The 23,594-nt window shown below is 37.8% G+C and overlaps 1 protein-coding gene and 1 non-coding gene across 2 annotated transcripts in view; both read left to right on the top strand.

Annotated features, from left to right (window-relative positions):
* Positions 1–23,594, top strand: part of PCNX2 (pecanex 2) — a 149,838-nt gene that overhangs the window by 36,587 nt on the left and 89,657 nt on the right. The window contains exons 10-15 of the mRNA XM_042883139.1: positions 1,499–1,641; positions 2,935–3,088; positions 3,183–3,215; positions 9,691–9,862; positions 14,685–14,795; positions 16,125–16,216. Of these exons, the coding sequence (XP_042739073.1) occupies positions 1,499–1,641; positions 2,935–3,088; positions 3,183–3,215; positions 9,691–9,862; positions 14,685–14,795; positions 16,125–16,216 (705 nt within the window). The remainder of the gene's footprint in view (positions 1–1,498; positions 1,642–2,934; positions 3,089–3,182; positions 3,216–9,690; positions 9,863–14,684; positions 14,796–16,124; positions 16,217–23,594) is intronic.
* LOC122174926 lies at positions 16,874–17,036 on the top strand. The gene has a single exon (XR_006177269.1). It is a non-coding gene; the product is annotated as a U1 spliceosomal RNA (small nuclear RNA).

Below are 23,594 nucleotides of genomic sequence, written 5' to 3'. Positions count from 1 at the left end.
GCACCACCACATTTTAATAATATTACATTTTCTTTGGATTCAGTAGTATCCTAAAACCTTACGCCTGGTTTCCCTTTTCTGAATCAGGCAACCAGGCTTCTGGATGTCTATTGTGGAATGTCAAAGCCACATCTCTCAATGCAGCTGATAAAAGAAAAAAGCCCTCAGAGTTCTTTTAAGATGGTAACATGTGGTGGTCATGTTTGAACTTTACTATATGTGGGGTCTTGGACCAATGGCTTGAGGGTGTAATATTGCTTTGACAGTTCCCTTTATAATAACGTTAACCTTATCTTTTTCTCCATGGCAAGTTCTACTTTGATATTTATGTTTAACCTTAAAATGTCAGTTAATTATCTTACTTCTTGGATTTTGAACAGAAACTTTAAGCTGAAAGCAAATCGTATAGAGAAATTGTTTTAAGTTAAAAGTCTGTTAATTGTCCTTGTTAGTTACAAATATGTTTCGGATTTGGACATAGACTTCTATCTAAAAGCTCAAATGTTTTCCAAATATTTTTAATCTTTTAAATTGCTCATAAATTAGAGAACAATTATCACTCTTACTTCTAGGAAAACTGCATCATTAAGAAAGAAATAAGGCATGTTGCTCAGGCTTATGTGGCAAGTTCATAACGAGGGCAGGCAGTAACTTCGGAACTTCCTGTTCTCTGATTTATTATTGAACATGAAATCCTAAGCCTTAGTAAGTCAGGAGTTTTGTCATGGACTTCAGTGAACTTAGATTTTCAGGCTGTCTCTGCCACAATATAAATTTACAAAGTAAAGGTTTATACCCCCCACCCCCTTTTTTTTTTAATATATGAAGTACTGTTACACTTGGTAAGTAGCTTAGGACTGCGGAGAGTTTCCCAAATAGATCTCAAAAATCTGACTACAGCCCAAGTACTGCAAGCCTTGTGTAATCAACTTTATCCAAATATTACAGTTCCTCTGGAGCCAAAATGCTCACTTGGACACTCAGTTAAATAGATGTTAAAATGTTCTCAGGAGTGAATAATCAGATCTTCAGATCTTTTTAATGGACTCTTTTACCAGTATTCTTTTTTCTTTTTTTAGTTGTTACAGCGAACAATTTTTGTTAGGAAAATGGAGCTAATTATTGCAGTTGATTGAATTTCATGTTACTTTCTGGTAGGACAGAGAACCCAAGAGGAACGAAACTGTGCCAGGATTAGCAAGTGTAATCTTTTGAAGTAAATTTTTGCTTAAAGAATGTAGTTCAGCAACTTTTTAAAGTGATAACAGAAATGCTAACATGTTAGGTATTGTTCTAGTTTCCCTGAGATAGGAGGCATTATTTCCAGTGCAACCTACATAGTTTGAAGTGAAGATAAATACATTCTGGTTATTCCTGTTTGGGAAAAACAATTCTGAAACTTAATGTAAATTTAGCCCTTCAAATACCTGTACTGCTGGCAGCCATATACCAGTGCAGAAGAATATTTTGCGTATTTCTGGTTTGTTTGTTTTCAAAGCAACCCAGTCAGGAACCTGAAGATTCTTCATGTTCTTCAGCACAACGGAAATTGAACAGGCAGTTTTACCGATTTATCATATTCCCTGGTAAATGGATTAAAGTCTGGTACGATCGGCTGACCTTGTTGGCACTGCTGGACCGGTAAGCTTTCTGCATCCAACTCTACCTACTGTGCAGTGTGCATCCCTTTCCATCTGCTGAACAGAGCAGGCCACTTGAGAAGAAAGAAGCAAACGTTGTATTAGTGTCATATTCAAGTTGAACAGACAGATACTTGTTTGTTCTAAGTAGAAGAAAATATTTTCCTTTAGGATATTTTTGGTGGTTTTCACTACCCTTAATTTTCCAGAGTGACTTGGGTTTGTGTGAGCACCAGGCTTGCGGAACAGTCCTTAAATTTGATGTTTAGCTGTCAGATCCAGTGGTTTTAAGCTTTCTGATGAAAAAAGTCAATACGTTGGTCAAAAATACAGAAGTACCAGGCTCTTGTAAGTCAAGTACTGCAGTCTTTAAAAAAAATACATGAAAAATTGTAGATGATATTCAGAAGGGGATCTTTCAGCCACTCCCTCTGTTCTGGTATGGTTTTATTTGTTTAGAGAAAAATTCTTGTCTTGGCATCTCTTCTTCTTGCAGTCCCTCAGTTTCATTCAGCATCAGCTCTTCTGGCAGTACCCTTTGCAGTTAGACCTCATGTGGCAATCTGACTACTTCAACATGTTAGATATGTTAGCTTGCATTCCTCGTAGTTCTCATTCTCTTATTGCTATTTGGTCATTCCTTTTGGATATGTGTTACACTCACATTATATGCTAATATAAGCTCCACAATAGACATTTCAGAGGACAACTTTTACACTTCGAAGAAATCAGACTTATAGTCAGGGATCTTAGGTTCAGAGCAGGTGCTTTTTTTTTCTTAATTGCACAGAAAATGTTTACTGATCATCTTTTTTATATCCTGAATATTAACATTTTTCTCCCTCGGCTTCTGTGTTCTAATGGAGCAGATAAAAGAAATAAAACATAGCATGGTGAATGTGGTCGTTCATTTAATTCTTCGTTGTCAGATGTTCATTAAATGAATGTTTTATTTCCTTATTTAAATATTTTCTTTTATATTGATGCACTTGCATACATACAAATCGCTTCTACTGTGGAATCCTGTTTGGGAAGGGAGATTGAAGGGTGCAGATAAGCACTGAAGCCCAGCATAGACTATGCCTTTTATTTGTAGGTTTTAGCTGTCACAGTGTCTAAGGTTTTTGGCAGGGGAGCGAGGTATGTTAAACATGGATATGTAGTTTCAGGACTAAAATCTCAGGTCCTTGAAATTCTGATTGCTCCAGCACTGATTGTTTATACCAGCTGCAAATGAATCTGCATTGCTGTAACGACTACATAAATATTTTTATTATTATTATTATTCACACAGGACAGAGGATATAAAGGAGAACGTACTTTCTATTCTCCTAGTAGTTCTCGTTTCACTTCTTGGATTCCTGACTCTAAACCAGGGCTTTTGCAAAGACATTTGGGTTCTGTTGTTCTGTCTCATTATGGCCAGTTGCCAGTATTCTCTCCTAAAGGTAGGAAACGAGTTTGTATCCAAGTGCTGAATTGTCTTCTAACTTCTGTGAAGACAAGTCCCTGTATGTAAACTTCTTTCTGTTCTGTTTTCAGAGTGTCCAGCCTGATCCTGCTTCACCAGTACATGTAAGTGTTGGCTAGAAGAACAAGTCTTTCTCCTTTGTTGTCACTTTTGTACTGTGTAACAACAGTTAGCTAGTCTGTGAAACTGAGGATTAACTAGTTCATTGTTCTAGATGATTTATGAAAATGATACTGTCTTAATTTTAAATTACTGAATTTGATACTGCTCTTAGAAAAGTGCTTTCTCTTTGAGCTGAAATACTCAATTAAAACAATGCATCTGGACCAATTTACTGAAATTAAATACTGTGGCATTAGACCAGCATTTTCCTTGCTTTCCTTGGGAAATGGGCTAAATGCAGAAGAAGTTCTAGATTAACAGCATGATCAGTTGGGACTTGAGATTAGGAAGGTTTTTTTTTTTTTTTTTTTGAAAAAATATAATTATTTTGATTTATTTTTATCTGTTATTGCTTCTGTATTTCCCAGTAATGTGATTAGCTCATCAAATGGCATAGATTCTTGTTTGTTATATGTCACTACTTCAGTGCCTGTGTTCTGAAGAAATGACCAACTCAGTGAATGAATGCACATTATAAGGATCTGTCTATATAGATAAAGATCTGTATATTCTGAGAAGCTGAACTCTGACATCTCTCTTCAAAGAGCTTGTTCCTATCTCCATTATAAGACTGGTTTAAGATCATCAGCGTATAACTGTGAACTGACCCCTACGTCTGTCACTGTCTCAGCACTTTTGATTTGCTGGTGTTGTGACACATTCCAGGGGTGATATGGTCCCTTGCTTGCTTTTACATCTTCTGTCCAGATGCTCATTTGTTTGTTTATTATTCCTTGCAAGTTTTTGAAGAACCCCCCCTTCTTCCCTCAAGGCTCCAGAACAGCATGTTTAAAACTGCAGGTCTGTTTGATTATTTTACTTTGGTAGGGAGTAATTACTTTTGTCAGTTTTGAGGCTGGAAATACAGGCTGAACTTGAAATTGAGTTTATTTATAAGTGTACACTGTACATTGCACTAAGATGGATTTCAGTGGATTCTTCTTTTCTATGTCAGTTATTATAGGGTGATCTTAAGGTAATTGTCATTTATAATACATCCACAGGATAGTCAAGACTGCATAAAAAGTAGGGAAGGCTAGTAAACAGCAGCTTCATTTACAGATTCAATTCATACATTATACTGCAGTATTTTAAATGAATGTAAATATTCCTACCTTAGTGTAAAGTTGTTTTTTTTTTTGGGTGATTAAAATCAATTAGTCAATTCAGCTGCGATGTGTTTAGACATCATGTGAACCATAATCAAATAGTTTATAATTCACAGACACTAGTAACATGCACACTTATTTAAACTGAGCGGCAAACTTTTAATCAAAGCTTCATTATAAATATACTTAGCCCATATTTTTAATTGTATTAAAGGCAAACTAACTACTGAAGTTAAAACATTTTTTGAGCAGAATCTGGGTTTGTGTTTCAGACTTGACCAACAGTAGTGTTGCAAGAAATGGTTTTAAGTTGAGGGAGGGGAGGTTTAGGTTGGATGTCAGGAGAAACTCTTTACGGAGAGAGTGGTGAGGTGCTGTACAACCTCTCTTGATGTTATATAAGGATGCAGAAGAGCAGGGTGATTAATGAATGAGCAGTACCATGTCCATGAATGAAAATGCAGATGAGATTTTTCAGTGTGAAATGAACCATTGGCAGCTACAGATTTGCACAATGAATTAATTTCTGTTCTTGGATTTATGAGTAGCCTTTAATGCCTTGCATTATCCAAGCATGCTGAAGATGTTCCGGACTCTCTCACAAGCAGGCTTCGCTACTTCTTGGTGGAACTTTATCATCTCTAGCCTATACCATTTTGAGAGATTCTGTTTTAGAAGATCATCCACCGAATTCAGGAAACAGTGCCCAGGAGTGCATAAAACTTTTGCTCAAAACTTCTTCCAAGTGCCAGTATATTTACTTCCTGCTCTATGCTGTAGAGGTAGTGGTTGTTGACTGAACTGTAATACCTGAAGTCCAGTATAATTTTATTGGAGGTGGATTCTTCCCTATGTACTGAAACTTGGAACTTACCATGATGAGTTCACGTGGTTGAGTCACTGTCCCTGGAGATGTTAAAAAAAAAATAAAATAAAAATAGAAAAATGTTGTTGTATTAGCATCTAAAATACTGGGGAAATATTGGTGGTAAGTGGATGGTTTGACTGGATGATCTTGGAGGTTTTTTCCAACCGTCGTTGATTCTATGACTGCATTTAGACAGTACGTAGTGTTTGAATGAGAGATCCTAGCTGTAACCCCATACTGTATGGGGTAAGAAATTAAATCTTAAGTCAGCTAAAACTTTGGATTTTTTATTCACTTATATATGTTTTATTGAATTGTGGTAATGTTTCTTTTGATCATCCTTGGTGGTGAAGTTGGAACTCGCTATGCTCTGCAGCACCAGTCCTACAGATAATACTTGCTACCAGCAAGTATTTATCCTATCAGCAGGTTTAAGACTGTTTCCTGCTACAAAATCAGAGCATGACTTTTTTGTCACCCTGTGCTTTAGCCTTTTCAGATCCGGTTAGCTAGGAGCTGGTGGCCTTTAGAGTTCTCTTCATATAGGCACATGTTTCTGGGATGTTGAAAGTATGGAACAGCCTCCTCATTGGCATGGTGGGGAGCATTATGTGAAGTCCATTTCAAATGTGAGTTTTATCAATTTATTAACAACATAACATAAGAAAGATACCAATGACTGTAGGACATTCTGATATGTAAGAGATCCCTTCAGGGTGTATTTCAAGGTTAGGGACAAGTGGCTTTGATAACTGCAAGTTTTCTTGGTGGTGTTTAGCAGCAGCAGATCAGCCAGTAAAGATTGTACCTGCAGCAAATGTGCTATAGAATAGAATCATGAGAGCTTGTCTGCAAGTCCCTCTAAAACAGGTGAGTGGCTTAGGATCTAGTTCAGGTTTACAAAGGCATTTGAGGAATTGCAATCATACTCTTTATTAAAAGAGTAAGAAGATTTAATAAATCGCTACTGTAACTGCATTATGTTACAATGTCTCTGTCCCATTACCTGCCAAAGCAGCCAGATAACGTAAGCAGGGAAACTACCACAGGCAGTTTAAAGTACTTCATGGGATTTAGAAAAACTAATTTTAATTTCTTCCTGTGTACTGTTCTGTTAGAACTGAGCACACATACTTTTCCATAAAGCTTTCTGTCTTTCTTCTTGCAAATATGCACACGAGCAAAAAAATCATTAAATATCCTGAATTTGACCCCCATAAAAATGCTTTGCAGTAATAGGTGTTTTACTAGGGTTTCACAAACACTTGAAGCATTACTTTGTTGAAAATCTTCATGTTATCAAAACATGAGATGCATCAGTGCTGTTTGTAATACTTCTGAATTAAGAAATACAAACTTGAAAAATTCAGTGAACTTTCTTTGGCAATGTTAAGGGGAAGCAGGAATTTTCTCTGATAATTTTTTTAGTTCATAAAAAATGGTTGTTTGAAAGTTAGACCTAAAATAAAAGATTAATCCAGATTTACTGATTGAATTCTTGTGAAGGAGGATGCAGGGCAGAGAAGATTCACTAAGATGGAGTTCAGTTCTGTATGTGAAAATTTGACAAGCTATGCAGCCAGTATCCTATGTCACTGCTCATGGTTTGCTCCTGTTGATCCAAGATTAGACACTAGTTCTATTTTAATATTCTGACTCTCTCCCCAGTGCCACCTGAAAAAAATAGAGAAGGTAGTATTTACTCACATTTTGCAGGTTGTTCAGGTAGCCTTTCAATGCTTCTTAGCTTCTTTCCCAAGTCCTGACTAGCGTTGTTCTTTCCAGCGTGGTAAGCATAATCTGTTTAGCAGGAAGAGTTAAATACTGACTATAAACATAATTATGTCAGTGCTCTTCTTAGAATGGAAAGATGAGATGCTGAGACTCTGGACTTCTGGTTGTTGTCTCCATCTTACCTAACTGCCTCCAAATAATTACCATGCAAAGGTAAAATCTGGTTTTGTAAGTTTAAAAAAAAAAAAAAAAAAAAAGTAACATTACAACAGAAGTCTTTGGTCTGCAGTGTGTGGGTCAGGATATAAATATCAATCATTTGGTTGCTGTATTTACTCGTTTCTTTTCCTAAGGCACAGATTGCATTTAAGATAAATGAACTGGTGGTTAAAAATAGCCAGATTGTAGTATTTCAAGTATTTTTTTTTAAGTCAGATTTTTCTTTCTAACTGTCCTCTGATGTTTTTCATGGATGTTTGTCCTATTCATAACAAACAAAGCCTACACACACTCTCCTGCCTTTAGTAACAATGAAACTCAGATTAATCACCAGCTAGGATTTGTCAGTCTTGCCTTGATTTACATTCCATGAATGTGAGGTGCAATGTAAGCATGCTAGTTCCCTGCGATCTGCCACTATGTTAACTGATTGATCCAAAAGAGTGTAGATCAGTTAATAGCCGTGCTAACATATGAGGTTGGCTGGCAGCCAAACAAAATACAGTTGCTGTTTCAAATCAGTGAGGAGGCACAAAAAACCCCCACCAATGATCTTTTATTACACTCACTTAAAATTGCATTTCACAAACAAAAGCACTTTCACAACAACTTTTCTTTTGCAAAATAAACCTGAATTCTTGTCAGTTTGCTCCTGGCTTTTCACACTGAAGAAATCTTTTCACTCGCAGATGTCCTGGATGTCTTCTGTACTCTAAAGTTTGCTACCGTAAGAGCTATTAAGATTTTCAAGTGTTTGTTATTCTCTCTGGCCTGTGACCCCACAGCAATTTTCTGTAGGATTACTTCGAACTTTGTGTACTAGAGACACATATGGAAGTGTAAGATAAGGATCCTTCCTTGTTTGGGAAAGAGAAGCCAGAAACAGCTATAGAATGTCACCTTTTCCAGGAGGGACGCTGCTTTGCTGTCAAATGTTTCAAATCAATGAGAAAAATTGAGTTGTGTTGGTACAAGATGTCTTTTTGCTTTCTTTTACCCCAAAGGCGCTCTTTTCAGCAGAAGCCTTATCTTGCTTCCTTTTTGTAGACAAAATGACACTGAGGACACAGGTGGCCAACAGGAATCACTTAATATACCAGGAATTTTGTAGATGCTTAGTACTATATACATCCACACACAAAAGCATTCTGCATCCTTTTGCAGTGTAAGGAAAGGTGTTGCCATAAAGTCCATTTTTTTCAAAGCAGCAGACAGATGAACATGATCCTGTTTTAGGGATGAAGTGGGAAGATGGAAACATTTACTATTGTAAAGCCATTGCCTTGTTATGTGTTCATGCTGCAGTTCCATGAGGATGGCAACCAGCTGCGTTTCACCTGTGCACAATGGAGCTAAAGCAGAGTTATCAGACACCTGTTGAAAAGTGCTGTAGCAACTCTCCTAACTTTGTGGGTCTTGCATCTTGAACTATATTTAGCCAGTTTCTGTAAATGAGTGTGGTGCCTTTGAAAGCATTGTGTTGCAACTGTTTGATGAAAATTAAGAAAAAACAGGTTTCACCTGCTGAATCACCTGTAGCATTGCCATGTTTTACAAAACAAATCTACCTGGGGGGAGGTGAAGGAGGAGCAAAAGGCAGCAGTGAAAAGAATCGGTAGTCATGAGAAATGGCTTTACAGACAGGAGACTATGACTGTTCAAAGGAGCAAGATGTCTTTTTAACACATTTTCCTTTCAGAGTGTGTTTGGGCAAAAGTCCAAGTTGGTTGTTGCTTTAAGATTTGTGTTTCTAAATGCTTGTGGTGTTTTCCTGTGTCTGCAGATGATGGGCAGTCTCCAGAATTTTGTTGCTAATGATGATTGATCCTTTTAAAATCTATTTTTATCCTTGCTGGGATAAAGGATCCTCTTTGAAAAGATGCCATTCTCTGGTCTTGTAGTGATGTCTGCTGTCAGTTTTGTGGATGGTGACAACACATAGTGTTGCTGCACATTACCTGCCATCTCCATGGTGTCTGGTAAAATGCTGTGGCATCAGGAGAAGAAATTGGATGGTGTTAAGTAGGCTCAGACCTTTTCCTTTTTCTCTTTTTTTTTTTTTATTTTTTTCTTCCCAGGTTGCAATTGTATTTCAAGAAGTTATAAACAAATAAATAAAATTCAAGCTACCTGAAACAGACAGTCATTAAAATAAGTTCTGTTTATGTATAAGATTCAGACAGATGGGGATGTTTTTTCTCCTCAGCAAATAACTACTTTTGTGATTAGTTTTGAAAGGTCCCAAAGGTTAGATTTTCAAAATCATGAATGATTGCTGGCATTAATCTGAAATGCTTTTTGTACTTTTTGAAAGACTCCTCTGGAGAAGATAAAAATGCCTTGTAATATTTTTATTATTAATTAGCGCACGTAAGTCATTAAAACTTTTTGTATGACTCCTGAACCTCTCTGTGATTTAATACAATATGCACAGTAGGAGAATGAATACAAAATTCAAATACTTTTTTCTTTTTTTTTTTTTTCCAGGGGCACAATAAAATCATAACCTACAGCAGACCTGTTTATTTTTGCCTATTATGTGGCCTTATTTTGCTGCTAGATGCTGGATCTAAAGACACAAATCCTTCAGTTTATACAATGTATGGCTTGAAGCTTTTTTCTCCTAGATTTCTCCAGTCAGCCAGAGACCATATAATAGGTGAGTCAATATTTTTCCTAAGACTGTAAAAATGAATTAAGTGTCAGCTGGGGAAGTCTGTGTTTTCCCACGTTGGCAATCAAATGCATGTTATGGAGGTGCAACTCTGAGTCAAATTGATAGAAACATTTGGAATGACTAAAGACACATGAGAGGGGGGAAGATTTGGCAACTTTCCCTCATGTAAAAAGTGCTCTTAATGAAATGAGGCTCAGAGAAAATTCTCTGTAGAAAACTAACAGTCACTGATGTTATTAGCAAAAGATATCATCTGTGAAATGCAGTTTATCTTTGTAAGGGCTTGTCTGTATGGAGCAGTTACTGCAGAATAAGCTGAGTTTTAAATTTAATGCTTGGAAGATAATCTCTGCCAGGCCCTCAGATGAACATTCATCTGCTCATGAGGAACATGGTTTTTCTTGGTTTAGTTTAATCTTGATGCCCAGATGATGAGTTAGTGTGGAGCAGCCACTATGCAGTTGCTTCCTTCTGGCGTTGTGTTCTGAAACGTCTAAGGACATCCAGGTATTGTTCCAAAATAAGACTGATGATCCCTTGCACTAATCTGGGCAGCCATGGCTAGAAAAACCCTGTTCTGTCAAGACTCTTCTTTTTATGTCCTTGTGGTCAGTAACTGACACTGCTGTTGTATTATAGGTATGAATACTGAACTGGACTCAGGTCAAATAACATGATGCTATTAATTATGAAGTAGAAAAGTTAAAATTTAGTCTCAAGTTTGTGGATTTAACCAGGATAAGAGGAAAAATCTTTGTAATATAGTATGGATGACCTCTGAGGTCTTTGTTCACCTCTGATTGTTGGACTTGCATTTTGCTGTACTGTAGTCAGGCTATTACTGCCTGAAAGGCATACTAATTTTAGGAAGGGTCTTCATATGGCTTCATTGACTCTCAATATTTCTAAACAGAAACAGGGGAATAATGAAGACCTGCATCTCACTTATTTTCATTAGCTTCTTTCATTACTTTCGTTTGGTCTCATTAAAGTTTCTTGTTACATCTTATTTTCTCTGCCTGTCAAAGGTGAACAGTAAAAATGCTGATAAATAATTCAACAAGAATCTTAAATGACTCCTGGGATAGAGATAAATGAAAAACTATGGCAACTAGTGTGGTGGAGGGGGAGAAAAAAAAGCGTGGCTATAAATGTGCTAATTTTGGTTGGCCTCAAAAGATATCCTGGAGCAGGTTCTTGAAACAGGTTCTTGGAAGGGGAATGGGGAGAGGAAATGTGGGTTCATCTCACTAGCTGAGATCTGTTTAACAACAGAGAGAAGAAAACATTTCCTTTTGCTTATCTCCCATTGCACTTTTGCCAGCTGTGGGGCCTGGTATGTCTGCAGGTGTATTTGATGTTTGATGTCTGACTCCTTGCTTTGCCTCTATGGGAGCCCTGTCTAGTAGGCACTTGTGAATCAGTGCTGCTTTGTTTAGGCCTTTGCTCCTCCAGCTTCTTGGCTGCACTTTGAGTTCAGATTCCTTTGGAAACTGAAAGTATAGGAATATTTGTTTCAGATAATAAAATGAGGAGGGAAGTTGGCCCCAAAATACCAGTGAAATACTGCTGTTATTTTGCCTTTTTATCCATCTGCTAATTATTTTTAATGCTTGTTGATTTGTCATTGCATGATGACTTTTAAATTTGAATTTAATCATAATTCATTGTAGTAGTCAGAACTAGTATGTTGAGAAATCAATGAATTTTGGCTATACACCACAGAACATAGAGAAAATGAGAAGTTCTCTGTTTCAGGTGTTCACTGCGGTAAGGAGTTAGTGATGAAAATCATAGACAGGACTAATCAAAGAGCTGGTGTAATGATGCATAGCATACACTGATCTTGAGACGTGGTTATAAAAGGAAGTCAGTGTAAATTTATTAAATGTGTGACAGGTCTGGTTCTTTTGAAGAGATCTATTTAGGACCTGATTCTATTTTATTTTAAATTGATGATGAAACTGCTATTGGTTTATGTTAGTTGGGGGATCATGCCTTTAGTTCAGTCTAACTTTGGCTTTCATCTTTAATTTCTTTCTTGACTTTTTTAGTTGATACGCAGTGCAAGTAAGGTCACAGGCAGAACCAGTCAAAGGTGCTGTAGGTATGGTCAGCGGCAAAAAGCATTGTGTGCTAAATGCATGGTAGATTTTTATGATGAAACTACTTGAGCATTGGAGAGAGGAGTGAAATCGGTTGGTGGAAATCTCAGAAGAGTAAATATCAGGTGATGGCAGAATTTGATGGTAGCAAGTCCTCTGCCCACTGTTTCCAGCACTGACTGAGCTTCTGACGGGAAGAAAGTCTGTGAGTTTTCTTAGCTGCATTCAGGAGGAGAAAATGGAACAAAGACCCAATCCTATTTCTAAAAAAAAAAAAAAAAAAGCATTTATTTTTCTGTGGCAGTGTGTATTATCACACAGAAAATTGACTGGTACTCAGATACATCTTTTTAATAAGGCCATTTCTTTTAAAGCTTATGAGATATTTGCAGTGACGTTGACAATGAATTCTACGTTTCTGTAAGTCAAAACTTGTGCCTTCCCTCTTGCACTTGTCTGGTTGCAGCTCCACTGGAGGAAACCTCCAAACTGCAGTGTTAAATGCCAGTGACTCACATAAGCATCACTTAGTGGTCCAGCATTTGATGGTGTTCTGTGTGGAAATGTGTGCTGTTTAAATGTTCTTTCCAGAAATCATAATGCAATTCCAACTGATTAATCAGCTCCTGTTTGCTTCCCATAAGGGAAAGTGCTGCACTGAAATTCAATCCTCTTGTAAGTGACAACTGTTTATTTCACACTCTGTGCTCCTTTACTCAGGAGGAGATAAACAAAGCTGCCTTAGCTACAGGAGTCGTTAGGGTTATTCAAGGTATTGTCAGAGAGAGAATGAGATGAGGACATTGTTGTAGTCAACCAACTTTTGTCTCCTTGTTGATTCATCATTTATTTTGGAATGTTGACAGTACAGTGTCTCTTTCTTACCCTCTTCCACCTGCTCTTACCTTTTATGAGGTTGCTACAGCAAAGGCAGTAATTTAGACTGTAAGTTACAGAATATTAGAATATCTCAAGTTGGAATGGACCCACAAAGATCATGGAGCCCAGTTCTTGGCTCCCTACAGAACCATCTGAAATCCAAACCTTACGCCTGAGAGCGATGTCCAAACACAGCTTGAACTCCGGCACTCGGAGCCGTGCCCACAGCCCCGTGCATCCCGTTCCGTGCCCACCGCCCTGTGGTGCAGCACCTGTCCCCAACCCCACAGCCCCTCCCCTGACGCAGCTCCATGCCGTTCCCTCGGGCCCTGCCGCTGTCACACAGAGCAGAGCTCAGCGCTGCCCCTCCTCTCTCTGTGAGGAGCTGCAGCCGCCATCGGGCCTCCCCTCAGCTCCTCTGCTCTGCGCTGAGCACACCCAGGGGACTCCTAATTCCAATCCAGACCCTGATTCACCATCTTTGTTACCCAGTAGTCAGACGAGTTGTCAGTTCTGCTATTCCTTTGCCTGATGGACTAGCTTCCAGCACTGAAGGACATTTGATCCCATGGAGAGTCCACGTGACCTGTTGGGGAGTTTGATGCTTTGAGTAGTATTTGCTTGGCTTGGTGTGGATTGGTGGAATACCTAAAAGATGAGCAGAATAGTAAAGAAAGAGAAGATTAATAATGTTATTAATTAATGCATGTTAGAGAGAGAGAAGACAAGTTTCTCATGTTCTCATGTATGCAGAATACGTTTAATTGCTTTCAGTGGCAGGAAGTCATGATGAAGGGTGCACTGGATGTGTAAGTACACTTACGTGAGCCCTGTCTGTGTTTAACACTCAAGTATGTCATTTCTTCTCCTGTGTTTGACTTCCTCAGCAAGATTTACAATATTAGATACTAGTAACGTGTAATAGGATGAATTTAGTAACTGTCAGACTAAACTCATTATATTGTACTATTTTAGCACAAAATGCATTAGTAAGAGGGGCTGGAAGTAAAATGTGAAATTAGCATTCAACAAAGAGCACAAATCCTATTGTTGCCTTCTTAAAATTTGGCTCGAGAAGGAAGGAGAATGAATTATACTAATGATTTGTTTAATTTGCTTTTTGTGAGAATGAATGAGAGGAAATTGCAGCCTTCCTAGCATATAAGCTAACAAATACGGAGTTGTTTACGAGGAAGAGTGACTGGCACATCTTTGTCCTTCAGGATGCAGAGCATTTGGGTACTAGTATGATAAATCAGTAAGTTGATTAATCATGCACATGTATCCTTCAGTGTTGATGGTGCCAGTTCAGTGTGCTTTAAAAGAGTGTGCTTTGCTAAACAACTGTGCTTAGCGTTTTCTAAGGTGGAGCTAGGAGAAGTGGAGGAGTGGCTGGAGATGAACAGAACCTGAGACCAGCAGCACAGATGCTCAGATTGTGACTCCTGCCTTTCCTTGACTGTAAGGCAGCCATTTTAGTATGCTGTTCTATACAGGAAAAAAATGCTATGTAAAGATGACAGACAGGGTTTAACTCCTGAGTTTCTTCAGTTTCTTTGTTTTTTGGTATTGTTCTTTTATTGCTATCCAAAATAAATCTTAAATTTAACCTCTGAGTTACTTGCTACTTATAAAGTAGAACAATTCATTTTGTTTACGTAAGTATAATAATTGTAGCCAAGGGTTAAATAAAGTATCCTTACTAAAGCAATGCTCAGAATTTATTGTAATATATTATTGCAGGATTATGCCTGTTTCTGTGTTCTCTATTTACTATGATGTATGACTATGTTCTAATATGCATTTTCTGTTTTCATTAGTGTTTTTATATTGCTTTCCTGCAATTTCCCTTCTTGGTCTTTTCCCTCAAATCAACACCTTCTGTATATATCTTTTGGAACAAATAGACATCTTGCTTTTTGGTGGTTCTGGTAAGTAGTATGTTGAGCCTGAGCTATCACTTTCTGAGTGTGTCACCTTTGATTAAAGTGTATTATTCTGTTTTTTAAAGCACAGTGCATCTTACTGTTCAAACAGTGAATGGTATTCACTTAGCAATGAGATGGATACTAAACTAGTCAGACCTCCTTGACCAGTTTTCTTTTTCATTTTTTTCTTTTGAACAGTTATATTCAAATTGAGCAATAAGTTGTAGAGGATAGCTGATATGAAAGAGCTGTTTTCTGACACGTCCAATATAAAACAACAACAAAAAAAACAAAGATAAACAAGCTCATTGTTCCTTGTACCATACTTCATCCAATGATCCAAAAGACAGATAATGTCAGGATATGCAGACTGGATTCCATTTGGATGAAACTTTAAAGAAAGATATACTGTAAGGGTGCACCTAATGCACTCCAAACACTAATGAGCCTGTAATCTGTGGGATCATCCATGAAATGCAGTAAAGCATCTCAAAATGCATGTCACAGATTTAACATCCTCTGCACTTTTCATTTAAACCCACACTTATTGCACTGTTCTACTTGCTACTGTAGTAACAGCCTTTAGTGAATGGTAAAAATTTATACCAATGATAAGGGTGTTTTTCACTTCTTCATAAACACCAAAGCAGACCTTGAGGAAATGTTGCATAAAGTCCCCATCCCATCAATAATCATTCTAGTGTACGTTGAAAACTAACTAAAGCATTATTTAGCAGCCCATATGTCTCTGTTGTGGAAACTGCTGAACTCCTAATTCTGACAGCATTTCCTGCCATGGTTCTGGAAGTTCTCAAAGTAGTAGTGTAGTAGTAGTGAGAGACGAAATGGTGTTCTTTTCTTTCCCTTTAAGTTCATTCCTACATATGTCAATCATGGTTGACCAAGCAAATTGGGATGCTTTGGGCTGATAGCAGAACCTGCCTATGTCCCAAGAGTAGAGAGAATGAGGAAAATTCCACACGGAGCTTGACGAGAAAATTTTCAGATTGTTAACTTCATTTCTCCTCTCGCAGCATCATGAGTCATATAATATTTTTGGCAAAGCCATGTTCAGCACAAAGAATAATAGTGTGGGAGCTCAGATCCGTGGAAAAATCATAGAGTACAGTGTCGTTAAGCTTTTGGTTTTAGCTGTACAGAGTTCTGTGAGCTGATTTGGGTCACTGAAGGTGTTCTCTCAACAAACAGCTTTGTAGTATACTAAATGAATTTGTACACACGTTGTGATGTAAGAGCTGTTTTTGTGGTTTTTTTTGAACAAACATATTCATTTATGAAGAAACTAATTAACATGTGATGTTTGCATTTCAGCTGCCTCCGGATTAGTGTCTGCACTCTACAGCATTTCCCGAAGCTTCGTGGTTCTGACTGTCCTGTATGCATTTTGCTTCAGTGCAGTGAAGGTAAGTTGAAACACTAAAAAAATCAATATTTCAGTCTAAAACTTCCTGTCACTTAACTTCGTGTCACTTGGGAGATCAAGACTGTTTGCTGCTACACTGTTGTTGATATTTGTCAAGATAAGCTTTACAAGCCATGTGTTAGGTTCTGCCTGTTAGCTGCTCTGAAATACTTGAAACTGCAGTAGAAATACTAAGATAAATGTTTGCTCATGACTGCTTGCTTCTTTGCATAGATCATTATGAAAGAATCCTTTGTATTTCCATGATGAAGTCTAACATCAACTCTTATGCTTAAATGATATAACTCCTGTGAAAACCAGGCTAAATTTGACTCAAATTCCTGATAAGGTTTGTATTTCCCCAGGAGGGGGAAAAATTTTTTTTGTTGCTTTGTAACAGTATACCTGGAGGTGCTGAAGCTCTGAGCATCACTTTGGATTTGCACACTGGTGTTTGCTGATATTTCTGTGCACTGGAAAAGTTTGTACATGGATTTTTTTAGGACATAAAAACCCATTAAGGAGTATGCTTTACTGTTGCTGTTATCAGTAGGTGACCTGTTTGTTCTGTGCAATGAGCCACCAGCCACATAACTGTGCAGCCCAAATCTCCTTCTCCTCCATTTTTGGTGTGTAGGATTTACTGTGGAACATCATTGTACTTACCTGGCAGGGGAGACACTATGATCAGGGAGGTGGTTTTCCCAGGACGAGGCTCATCCCCTGCTCTCCAGTGTGCTGGCCCCTGTAATTTCCCCAAATATGGGAAACTCAGCTGCATAATTTGTGATAGTGGGGGACTGTGTTTGTGCTAAACTACCTGAAAGGAGGTTGTGGCAAGATGGGGGTTGGCCTCTTATCTTATGTGACTAGTGATAGGTCTAGAGGAAGTGGCCTCAAGTTGTGCCAGGGGAGATTCAGGTTGGGTACTAGGAAAACAGTTTTTCTCTGAAAAAAATGGTTAGATGCTGGGACAGGCAGCCAAGGGAGGCGATTAAGTCCCTGTCCCTGAGGGTGTTCCAGAAACTTTTCAGTGTTGCACTGAGGGGCGTGGTTTAGTGAAGAAATATTGGAGGTAGGTGGATTGTTGGACTGGATGATCTTGGAGGTCTTTTGCAACCTTAGTGATTCTATGATTTCAGACAACTCTTTGCAGATGAAGTTCAAAGTCAGAAAGTGAGTGTAATGCATGCAAGTTTTGTACATACCTTTCTGTGGCTATTTTGAAGAGAAAATAGAGAATAATAAGAAATCTTATGTTCTGCTTGGGCAGACCAGTGGATCACCTAACCCAATATGGGGTAGCACATCAGTAGCATAGGAACTTCAGGTTAGGACTTCATGACCATTTTTTGTTGCTCATTCCCATACTATTCAGCCACTGTCCACAATTATTGGCTTAGATCTCTTGGAGGCTGCATCTCTGCAGATTTTATTCAGTCAGCATTGTCCTTGAGTTTGTCTAATGTTCTGAATGTGCTTATACTGCATGCCTCCACAGTGGCAACTAATTCCAGATCTTCACTGAGTTCAGTGTGAAGAAAAGCTTATTTCATCATGTCTTCCCTATTGCTTGTATTGCAGTATTGGTGGAATAACAGGTTGGCATTCACTCTATCTGCTGCCTTGGCAATTTTGTAGTCCTTGGTTGTACCCACCTCAGCCATATCATCTTTTAGTTGAAGATACCCAGTCTTTCTAGTGTCTCTTTGTGAAGCAGGTACTCTTTCTCTGGAAAATAACTGTTAGTTGCTCTACACTACACCTGCCCTTTGTGTGTATCTCTCCTACAATTTTTACTTTTCAAAACAAAAGATAACATTGAACTTCTGGCTGTCCTCAAGTCTGCTGTAAAATTCCCGGTGACCATGGTGAGACCACAATTTCATCCTAGATTTGTTGTAAAATGTATCTTTTGAGGGGTAGTCTTTTAACATTGTTTCATGACAGGCTAGATGCTGTCAGTGCTTGTGCAGGAGTGCACCAGGATGTGCAGTGATTTGCAAGCTGTTTTCAGCATCTTGCAGGAGTATGCCAGAGGATACTGTGTGATGCTACACATCTGTAGCACAGTGGTACTATCAGATCTTTGTTTGAGGGATTTCTTTAAGAAAGACAAACGTTTCAGAATTGGCTTTTAACAATTTTTATTTAAAATTTTGAATAGGGACCTTAAATCAAAGACGGTCAATTACAATGTTTTAATTATCTATCACAGATGAGCAGAGCAGGCTGTGCTTGTGTTTTTAACCATTCCCAATAGTAAGGTAAAATGTGTTAAGCCACCATTTTATCTTGCCCCTGGGTGGTTTGAGTCCATGCATAATAATTTATGGCAATTCAGCTGCTGAGTAGTGGTGCATTAACACACTAGTAAGTATCTTTGAGCATGTTGATGTACTCTCAGGGAATCTTGGTCACCAGATTCACATAGTATATCAGTTACACTGGTTTGACCTTGCCCAACTGTGTGGTGCTAGAAAGCCTAACTACTTCTCTTGTGCAGTGTCCTAAAGTAGCTGGTATTCCTGCAACATTCTTCCAAATGTGTTGATGATTCAGAAAGGGGCAGATAGGATGTAGAGGGTCCCTCTCCATAAGGATGGAAGGAGTGAGGAAAAATCCACAAGGTGAGACAGGATGGAGGAGGGAGAAACAGTGAGGAAAAAGAGAGACTGCTGTATGGAAGGAAGAAATTGACTCGAACAACTATCTGACAGGCAAATAAAAACCTGTGAAAACAATCATTTTTCCTCTATGCTTGGCAGAGGACAGTTTGCTAGTTGGGGGCAGGGAAGCTGTGTGATGGATACTTAAAAAAAAAAAAAAGAAAAAAAAAAAAAAGGTTTTGTATACAGTGTTAAAGAAAAGCCTCTTAAAATATTCTGTGGACTCCTTTCTCAGTGTAATAGTTGAAATTACAACACGCAGGTGGCTTTGTAGATAAGCAATCTCCTCATGGATTAGACTTCAAACTGCTTAGAAATATGCTACCCTGAAGTTGTAGAGTGCTATGAAAGATTTACAAGATATCTGCTGTAAATTACCAATATTAAGTGCAGACTTTCTGTTCATACAGAAATTATAGTTAATTTGAATTTTTATGGCACTATTATTGTGGAGACAGTTCTGAGAAGGTTAATTTAAAGCATGTAAAGATGATTCCACTTGATTCAGCTCATAATCTCAGTCCACTGGGGTGCTTGCAATCTCGTGTTTTTTTCTGTTAGAAAAGTGCACTTGTATTACCCTTCTGTGTTCTTCAGTCAGGTCTAGAGCTTTTTGTCTTTTGGACTTATAACATTTCAAGAGAATGATTCTGTCAGATTTATTCTTTCATCAGTGGAGGATAAGTAAGATCAGAGGGGTCTGATCCTGAATAGCGACAACTGTGAAAGATGATCTAATACCTGTGTAAGAAAGTAGAACTGTTCTGATATATAATGGGCTACAACTTGTCATCCTAATCAAATCAAGATGGATTTTTGATGCATTAGAAATCACAGATTCTAGCTCAAAAGTAGGCAAGTCCTATAGTCTGCCTCACTGAGATGTTTTCACAAAGATAATAAGTACGTAGTTGTCTTTACAATAGGAAGGGTATCTCTTTCACTCTTTAGCTTTACAGCTATTTTATAATTTTCCTTTTTACTTTCTTTATTCTTAGTTTTTTGAAAAAAAGATGAAAGCCAAATTTCCAGTAGTTTATGGATGTCAAAAATCTTTGCAATCAAAAAGATTCAGGGCAGGAAAACATGGCAGAAATCCTGTATCAGAAGAGGGTCTGAGTTGCAGAGCTTATTACTTGGCTGAAATGTAGCATTCTTGAATGTAAGCACTTGTTTATTGGCAGAATATCGTATAGCTCAGCAGGTGTAACGAGCAGAGTTCCATTTCCTGAAATAAATTGCAGAGCAGAATGGATCTAAGTGGTTGTGTGCTTGTTACTGGTGAACGATTGCTCACATCAAATGCTCAGGCATAGGGCTCATTCCAGCAGTATCAGACTTGAGCCTTTCCTTCCCGAAATGCTTCTTGTGTTCCAATTATGGTCTTCCATGGTGAAACAGCCTAGCCTAATTTCTGTGTACATTAGTTATTCTAAAAGGAAAGATAGTATTTCTTTAGAAGATCATTAGAATAATAGTTTGTTCTATGGTTTTCTTTTGTTATTAGAAGAAATAAACAATGTTTAATCTAGGTCTGTGTTTTTAGGTGAGATTTTTTCTTGCTCGTTTTTAGAACCTCAAACTATACATACATATTCTAAATATCAGGAATTAATTGCAAAATTTTGTTGCAACTATTTTAGAGGATTGAATTCACATTAACTAATTCTTTGCTCTATAACTCTCATTTCGGAAGGAAAAAATCAAGGAGAATTGAGCAATTGTTCTGAAGTATGTCCCCAGAATGGTGCAAGTACTCAAGTTAACTTTCTACAATCTAAAATGAGTTCTGATGTGGGGTGAATAGCCCTGGTGCTGAAATCCTGCACCTTATGCAGGCCTATTTTGTTCTTGCATTATTTTGTACAAAACAAACTGAGATGCTCTGTGGAAAGAGTAGCTTTGTTGTATAAACCTATCATTAACTTAATTGTTACTGATTTTGTTTCGATGAGTTGACTGAGGAAGCTTATCATGTAGTATTATCCATAGTTAATCCTATGATCTGCAGACAAAATTTGATTTGCCCAAAGAGTTAATGAGGCCATGCTCCTCTTTTTTAATGACCTTCCAGCTCCTTTGCTATCCCATAACCAGAAGTGTTTCTCTGTAGTGGCTAAAATGCACATACCATCTAAACAGTGATGGATGATCCCTAATCTTGTGTTAGTAGTGAATGGGATGTTGGATCATATGGCAGGCTGCTTAAATGTCCATCGTGTATCTTAATTGGAATCATATGATGAGAGTAAAAGAGGAGAAAGGCCAAGGTTATTCACGGCATTTCCTAGCAGCTGCTCCAGAAAACCATGAAACAAGAAAAAAATGGCTGTAATCCCAGGTTTCCATCTGTCTATTTGAAACCTTGAGGACTTTTCTACCCATCAAGAGAGGATGCTATTTGTTACAGAGGTTGGTTGAAGGCACCTGTTGTGAGAGGAGCACATTTTCGAGTCTTGGCTGTGTGTTTTGTTGTAGCTGGTGAGCAGAAGTTCCATCGGCGTTAACTCCGAGTCACTGCATATATTTTTGTTATGCAGTTGTGTTCTCCCAGTCATGCAGGGGTGATTTGGCTACAGCTTTCAGGTGCTACAAAACATCTTTTCAGACATCTTCTGACATGACACAACCATGTCATGAATAGTACAACACCACCTGCTTATGCAGCCTTGCATGTAATACTGCATACTCTGACCTTGATTTCATATGAGAAAGAAGAGCCTTTGTTTCTGAAGTCCAGAGAACTGAACTTTTCCTGGTTTCTTTGAGATAGTTTTCATCTCTCAAGCCTGTGTTTAATGGTATCATTACCCCTTATTCAAGTTATTTCCAGGTTGTCTGAAAACTTTCACTTATGTTCACTTGATTAAAAAGCTCTAAATTCTGGATATAGTTGGATCACTTCTTTTTGTCATTTCTTGAGTTGTCACATCTAATAGAACTGCTTTTTCAGTTTTCTGCTTTTTTGTAGCTATTGGGTGTTGAGTTTACTTTAGAATTATCTATGTCCACTTTAGTCTGGCTTTATTTCTGATCTCAGTTTCAGTCCTGTAATCTTGTACAGAAATTGGCAGCTCTAATAGCTACCTTACTTTTGATACATGAAAGGGTTATCTCTTTTTCCTGGAGGAGATGCTTTTCTATTCAGATATTATATTCACCAGACTGAAGACACAAGAACTTCTGGGCTTCCTATTTCACTTGAGTAGAATAGTTAATGAGCTGATTTTTGTCTCCTGTTTCATCTGTTTTGGGTTTCTTTTGAATATTTAATGGATGTTTAAATATCATATATGCCTTCCTATTTTTTCCACATACATTGTCTGGAATTTTTCTATCTTGATATCTGTCTTTAGCATTTCAGTGCATCAATATGTTGCAGTGGAGCAGAAGAGCACATTCTCAAAGCTCAAATCAGTCTGTCCTTCTTTTTTGCCTCCTGTTTCAATCTGTTGGTTTGGATTTGAAGTTCATCCAGAGCTAGTTAATTGTTCATTTGTGCTCCAACTTTCTGTTTAGTTATTTATCTATCAACTGCTTAAGGAACTTGGGGATTATTTTTACTCAGCCTGTGAAAATTTTATATACTGGACCTAGGTCCAAAAAAATTAAACTGATAAGTATGCGTTTAAATGTGGCATAGCTGCTTCCTTTTAGTGCAAGTTATTTAGTTTTTATTTTTCCATTGCTTTATACCTGAAGAAAGTGTTTGCTGCTAATTTATTTATCGTTTCTGTGGACAGTTACTGAAAATCCTATGAGTATTCTAAACCATCCTTAGCTCACAATTGATGTAGTTTGGCTTGTTGCTTAATGAGTTCTAAACTCATTAATCACTATAACAATGCTTCTTGATTCCTGTTTTCAGCGATGTAGGCTTCATCTGTGTACTAATAATTTAGAAATATTTGTCTTTGGGTTTTATAATGGGAAAGAATTGCAAGCATGCATCTCCCTTGGTCTGCTAAGACCATCCAAAACTATTTCTAAACAGCTCTTAATGGACCCCTGTATATACACAGAATTCCCAGATGCGTAAGTGACCAAAAAATAGAAACATAGGATTATTAGACAGCTTTGTTTCTTCTTGATAAAATACTTGCAGCGCTGCTGGAGGTTTTGAAGTCAAGGCTCATCAATTTTATGTATTTTACAATTTAAAGACCCTTGAGGTTCAAGCAAGAGCTATTAGGAACGTTAATTTTGGAGAGAATTGTCAGATAACACGCTTTTCAGTGAGTGATGTTTGCAGCTGTAGTCAGACTTGCACTTCAGTCGTAACTCCAGTAGTTATGCTCTTAGATTTGTGTGTATATTATGAACTTATTGTCCAGATATAATAGAAAAAGAACACGTCTGCAGAATCTAATATGGCCCAAGTTTACTTTTATGTCATTGTATAGGAATTTAGAAAGCTGCAATTCTTGTTTGGGGATAAACTCACCATTATGTGCAACATGAGTATTAATGCTCCCTGCATGATGTTGCCTGTCTTATTCTCTAGCCTAGGAATCACAGTCACAGACTGGGACACTGCTTAGTAAGGTGACATGCACACAAGCATACCCCCAGATCAGTTCCATCCCTAAGGATTTTAAATTTCTTCAGTGAAAATACAGCTATAAATAAGCAGTCAGACATGCAAATAAAGAGAACTTTGATTAGAAGTTGGTAGTTTATTGCTTACCAAGGTTTTGTAGTCTTACATGA

Source organism: Lagopus leucura, unplaced genomic scaffold (genome assembly GCF_019238085.1).
Source record: "Lagopus leucura isolate 7727_CA_CO unplaced genomic scaffold, USGS_WTPT01 Super-Scaffold_73, whole genome shotgun sequence".
In the NCBI taxonomy this organism is placed as follows: Eukaryota; Metazoa; Chordata; class Aves; order Galliformes; family Phasianidae; genus Lagopus; species Lagopus leucura.
The sequence above is the reverse complement of the archived record's forward strand: the minus strand, read 5'-3'. Positions and strand labels throughout refer to the sequence as shown.